The sequence below is a fragment of the Chrysemys picta genome, chromosome 2, assembly GCF_011386835.1.
Source record: "Chrysemys picta bellii isolate R12L10 chromosome 2, ASM1138683v2, whole genome shotgun sequence".
NCBI lineage: Eukaryota > Metazoa > Chordata > Testudines > Emydidae > Chrysemys > Chrysemys picta.
This window is the reverse complement of record NC_088792.1, coordinates 80,519,294-80,525,474: the sequence shown is the minus strand read 5'-3', so window position 1 is coordinate 80,525,474 and position 6,181 is coordinate 80,519,294. Positions and strand designations below refer to the sequence as shown.

General features: G+C 41.5%; 1 protein-coding gene across 1 annotated transcript; it reads left to right on the top strand.

Annotated features, from left to right (window-relative positions):
- Positions 1 to 2,886: 2,886 nt before the first annotated feature.
- Positions 2,887 to 3,825, top strand: LOC135981104 (olfactory receptor 5J3-like). The gene has a single exon (XM_065582401.1). The coding sequence runs from the start codon at positions 2,887 to 2,889 to the stop codon at positions 3,823 to 3,825; it is 939 nt and encodes a 312-aa protein (XP_065438473.1).
- The last annotated feature ends 2,356 nt before the right edge of the window (positions 3,826 to 6,181 follow it).

Below are 6,181 nucleotides of genomic sequence, written 5' to 3'. Positions count from 1 at the left end.
AAGCCTAACTTTGCGCTGAATTCACTGAGTGCTCCCTACGGAAAGAAAGACTGAGCCATTCCTTTCCAGTTACACTGCTCTTGAGACTTCTTCCTGTGACTTAGCAAAACAGCGAGAGCTTTCCGTAAAACTGAGCAAAGACAAATAAACAAATCTACTTAGCATGTTAGAGCACCAAGGAGGGCATTGTAATGAGCCCCTCTGTGCCTGGCTTGAGACTATAATTGTAGGTATGACTTCAGAGACTTGATCCTTAAATGCTACAGAAATTAATAGATGAGGTGTTTGGTGCCCTAACGTGATCCCTTAGGGATAAAGAATGATTGAACACTCTCTTCCACCAGTAGCTATGATACAATACTTCTTTCCTTCAGTGGCGGTGGGATAGCTATTTTCCTTCAGTTCTGATTCCTGAACATAACTTTCCATTTTCTCCATTTACTTGGAAATGTGACGTTAGCGCAGTCAACATTGCAACTTGAGACAGACATTGTTTGTTTGTTTATTTTTCTGTCTCAGGGTAAATTACAGTGGCAATGGACATGGTTCATGGAAGACCCTGAAAGATCCAGATGGATATTAGGTAAGAATCCAGGATTATACATAGAGATGAATCTGAGTTACACACTTCAGATCTGGAATCAAATTCAGATCCAACTTCTTCAACCCAAGAGGATTTTCAGATAATGGGGTTTTCAGCCAATTATAGAGCTAAATCAGGGTTATAAAATTTGTATTTATTGTTGTCGTGTTATCAATTAGAGGTCAATGCCCCACTGTACTAGGTTCTCTGGAAAAACATAGTAAGAGAGGGAGTGTGAAGCAGAGCCAGGAATTAAAGGACTATCTCAATCTAGTGCCCCTACTGCCAGTCTGACCATTATCCACTGTTGTATATGTGTGTGACTGGGGGAGGAGACGGACACTTGGATCCAGTGGGTTCTGGTGTGGCCGATCTCTAACCATAAGAGGGAAATAACAGGAATTATTTGCACTGCAGCAGCCCCAGTCATGGTCGTGTTTGTTTGAAAACTGTAACCAATGGGAAGCAGTGGGAGGGCAGAGGCGATAGATGACATTGAAATAGCAGATGAGCCTCATGGTGTTAATAGACTGTGAAGGGGCTTGGATTGAAAACAAGCTGTTTGTGTTCTAATAAAGGGGACGGGGGGAGCCAGAAGAAGGAAGCAAATGGAGAAAGCCTCACTTTTGAGGTGTTACATAGTTTTGCCTTCGTGTCTCTTCAGCCTTTTTTCTTCCTTCTTTCTCTCTCCACTCTCCTCACACTCCTCTCTCATACAGCATTTTCTCCTTTTATCTCACTCTCTCACCTGTGGCTTCATGTAATCCCCCTATGCTCCCTCTTCTAAGCATCCTCCCTCCCTCCTTCAGAGCCTTGCACACAGCCTTCCATTGTTGCTTCTGTGCCAATGTTATTCCTTCGCCATTTCCTGCCTGTATCATATTCCTGTGTCATGGCGAATGACCTAGAGAGATGAAGGACCTGGCAGTGTGCACCACTAGTAGGCGTAAGAAACTGGGACTGGAGACAAGGGGCCAGAAATCTCCTAGAGCGAGGCTAGCATAGATTGAAGGCACAGTTACCAATTCTCATGGTATTTGGTGCGTTTCATAAAGCCTCAGCTCCTTCAGTCATGTGATCAGTTAAGAATCTCAGATTTTTTTTAAGTATGTTTCTAGCCCTCAGGGTTGCTAAGAAAAGCTTGAAAACGTGACTGTCTCCAGGGCCCAGAAACATTGTTCCATTGCAATTTGCTGACTGAGTGAAATTGGAACATTTCGTCAAGAAGGGCCAATTTCAGTGCAGCACCACGGAATGGAGGAAACTCTGCCTACATCAGAATCCTGCCTGGTTTCCACTAGTTCACCTGCCCAGCTCCTTTGCAACCTGCCCAGTGGCCTGCTAGCAACCTCAGAGCTTCCAGAGTCCATGGCCTTGGAGCAGATAGACATGCAGATTGCCCTGGGGGCTGGGAACATCCAAAATTGTCAGTGTCCATGACTCCAGGGATCCATTCCCTTTTCCAGAGACTTTTCAAAACCTGTGGGTTTGTTCCTAAACCAAATTCTGAAATATAAAAATCTTGCACAAAACAGAATTACACTTCCCTGCCCCCTCTCTAAACCCTTTGTGTATTATTTTAAAAAATCTCAAGATTTTAAGCCAATTGCATGATTTTTTGGAAGCCTGATAATGGTTTTCAAATGCTTGGGATTAGCAACACTGCCGGGGGATGTGTTATGAAGCAGCAGTAACCAAGTGACTGGGACATAACAGACATTGTAGTCATCTAAAAGGATTATCTGGAATAGGGTGACCAGATGTCCCGATTTTATAGGGACATTCCCGATTTCTGGGTCTTTTTTCTTATATAGGCTCCAATTACCTCCCACCCCCATCCCGATTTTTCACATTTACTGTCTGGTCACCCTAATCCGGAAGGATTTAAAGTAGGAGTGCTTTCTAATTTACCCTCAGTGAGCAGACAATATAAAGGAGCTACCTCAAACTCAAACCCATGCCAGGTATATTTGATTGGAGAAAATTTGGGATAATATACATGAATCTGGAAACTCCATATCGGGAACTGGATGCCTAATTCCAGTCAATTTTATGGAGACTTGGATGTCTAAATCTCCTAGACAGCCTTGAAAATCTCAGCCCTGTTAAAAAGGGAGTGTAAATTTAAAGGTCCATCCCAGCTCTTCCCAGACATCACGGCGGCTGGTTTCCTGTAAGATATTCACTACCCTCATTCAAGCCCGGTGATGTCATTCAGATTTAATTCATGCCATGAAATTTCCTTCTTCCATGCTGCTCACTCTTGTTATCCCGGCAGGTATGGTTTCATGCACCCCATATAAATGGCTGAGGGCAATGACAGCATGGTGACCCAGTTCATCCTCCTGGGGCTGACGGATCGTCAGGAGTTGCAGATACCCCTCTTCGAGGCATTGCTGGTGATCTATGTTCTTACGCTGGTGCGGAATCTTGGGATGATTGTGTTGATCAGGGTTGATCCCCGACTCCACACCCCCATGTACTTCTTCCTCAGTAACCTGTCCGTTGTTGACCTCTGCTACTCCTCAGTCTTCGCTCCAAGGATGCTGGTGAATTTCTTAGTGGGGAGTAAAAGCATTTCTTACTCTGCCTGTATTGCTCAACACTTCTCTTTTGTTGTGTTTGTGACCACAGAAGGGTTCCTGCTGGCCGTGATGGCGTGTGACAGCTATGTAACCATCTGTAACCCTCTGCTCTACACCGCTGTTATGTCTAAGAGAGTCTGTATTCATCTAGTGGCCAGCTCATATGTAGGGGGGCTCATGAACTCACTTACCCACACATGTGGCTTGCTGAGGTTGTCATTCTGTGGACCCAACATCATCAATCATTACTTTTCTGACACTAACAGATTGCTGAAGCTTGTTTGCTCTGATAACCACATCAGAGAGATTTTGCTTGTAGCCTTCTCTGGGGTTATTGCCATGTCCACCCTCCTGATTGTCATATTCTCTTATCTGTACATCCTCTTCTCTCTCCTGAGGATCTGCTCCTCCAAGGGCAGGCGCAAAGCCTTCTCCACCTGTGCCTCTCATCTAACAGCTGTCACCATGTTCTATGGACCTGTGAGCTCAAGCCACATACAACCCAGTTCCAGCTACTCACTGGAACAGGAGAAAATCTCTGCTGTGTTTTATACCCTGGTGGTCCCCATGTTGAACCCCCTGATCTACAGCCTGAGGAACAAGGAGGTTAAGGATGCTCTTAAGAGGGTGATAGACTGGAAAAACATTCTCAGCTAATTTGTTCACCAATTCCAGTCAATTGAGAAGAACAATTGGAAGAAGGATCGTAGTATGGTCTATGTATTACTGCCTTGATTTGTGTATCACAAATGTCGTACAAGAATTAAATGAAACTCAAAGAACTGATGTAGCATGTGGAAATGATGTTTTACAATTGCTTGAGAGGAACAATGTTACCTAATGTCCTGTCATTATGTGGCTGTTGGAATATAGACACCTTTCCTTGTTTCTTGACCACTAATCTATTTGAAATGGTGCCCTGCAAGGTTATCTGAGACTAAAAATAAAATAAATTTGCTTCTAGGTTTAATTTCTTAATGTGTTACTTTAATGAATGCTCAGTATGTGACTCGCATTATGAGAATTCAACGCTTTTGCTCTCTTTAGTGTCTGGGTCTCATACGGGCTGCCACAATTGATCTCTATCCCCTTTAGAACAGCCCTTAACGTAGTTGAAGACTGTTATCAGGTCCCTCCTCAGTCGTGTTGTCTCAAAACAAAACATGCCCATTTTAAAAAGAAAAACTTTCCTAATAAATCAGGTTTTGTAAACCCTTTTTGTCATTTTTGTTCTTCCCCTCTGGACTCTCTCCTATTTGCCCACATCTTTTCTAAAGTGCGGCTCCCAAACCTAGACACAGAACTTCAACTGAGGCCTCACCAGTGCCAAGCAGAGCCAAACAAGCACCGCCCTGGTCTGACATACAACATACCTGGTAATACCCCCTAGACAGCCTGTTTCACAACTGCACCTCATTGTTGGCTCCTAGTCAACTTGTGATCCATTTGAACTCCCAGATCCATCTAAGCAGCACTTCTCCCTAGCCAGTTATTCCCCACATTGTATTATGCATTTGATTTTCCCTTCTAGAGTGAAGTACTTTGCACTTGTCTTTATATTGATCACATCTATATTCATACTAGTGGTCCATACATCTATTCTTAACAGGGTTATTGTATATACTTAGGCTGGGAAGGAATAAATTTTTCTCAATAAATGTTGGTAAATATTGATTTCACCATATGCACACAAACCAATGAAAAAAATGTTGCCATCAATAATAATTGAAATGTACAGATAGGCAAAGTAAGAAAAATTGCAGCTTCAGAATGTATTCGAGTTTGATTTAAGGATATTTGTTTTATCTATTTTGACAAGTGATGTTGACCATTTGTGTTTTAACAGTTATAAAGCTTTAACTTTTTGAATCTCAGTGTCGACTGTCATTAAAAAAAATGTCTGACCTCCCAATGTGTGATCCCCATAATTTCCCGCAATTGTAAAGGTTTAAACATTTAAAATAAAAAAGGCTTAAAAATAAACATTGATATTATCAATTAAAATGATAAAAAAAATAAAAATCAAATTCTGACAAGGCTCTATATACTTGTTATACAGCTTTATTCTCAATCATCTTGTTGTCACCTTCTGCTGGTCCCCATCTGTTTGTCATCTGTATCGTTGTCTCTTATTTTAAGCTTACATTACAAGCTCCTATAGCCAGATGTTGGGTTTTTTTGTTTTGTGTTGTTATATGTTGGTACAGCACCTAACAGAATGGGGTTGGGATTAAGCCCAATACTAATGAATTAATGAAGTAGTATCAATAATAATGCTCATGTAATGTTACTCCCACCAATGCCATATATTTCAGAGGGGTAGTCGTGTTAGTCTGTTTCAGCAAAGACAAGGAGGAGTCCTGTGGCACCTTAAAGACTAACAAATGTATCTGGGCATAAACTATCCTGATACATTTGTTAGTCTTTAAGGAGCCACAGGACTCCTCATTGTCAATGCCATATAGTGATTTTATAGGTTTACTTACAGCAATGCTATAAATTTATCATATATTTTAAGGGCTAGAAAGGACAATGAGATCATTTAGTCTGACTGTATAACTCAGGTCACAGTCCTATACAGTTATCCTCGGTATTAAGCCCATTAACTGGCATTTTATTAAGTGTATCTTCCAGAGAGCCATCGGGTCTTGATTTCACAGCCGCTCTAGCTGGATAAACCGTCACTTCCCATGGTAGTTCATTCCAGCCGTTAACCACCCTCCCTGTTGAAAATGTGAGCCTCACGACTAATCTGAATTGGAATAGTTTTACTTTGAGTATCACGATATAGTGTTCATTAGAACTGGGGGGAGAGGGGAGTTGGACCAAAATCCTTTTTTTCTGAGCAACGCAGATTTGGGTTAACAGAAATATTTTATGAATCTGTGTCAAATGAGCTGGATTGTTTTGCTTTGATCTAAAACCTCAGAAAAATAAAAAAGGTCTAAATATTTTAAGTTTCTCATTTAAAAGACTTTTTGTTTCAAAATTTACTTCAATTTTATTTAAAAAT

Coding starts and splice junctions, on each gene's coding strand:
- LOC135981104 (XM_065582401.1), top strand. CDS start 2,887: ATGGCTGAGGGCAATGACAGCATGGTGACCCAGTTCATCCTCCTGGGG.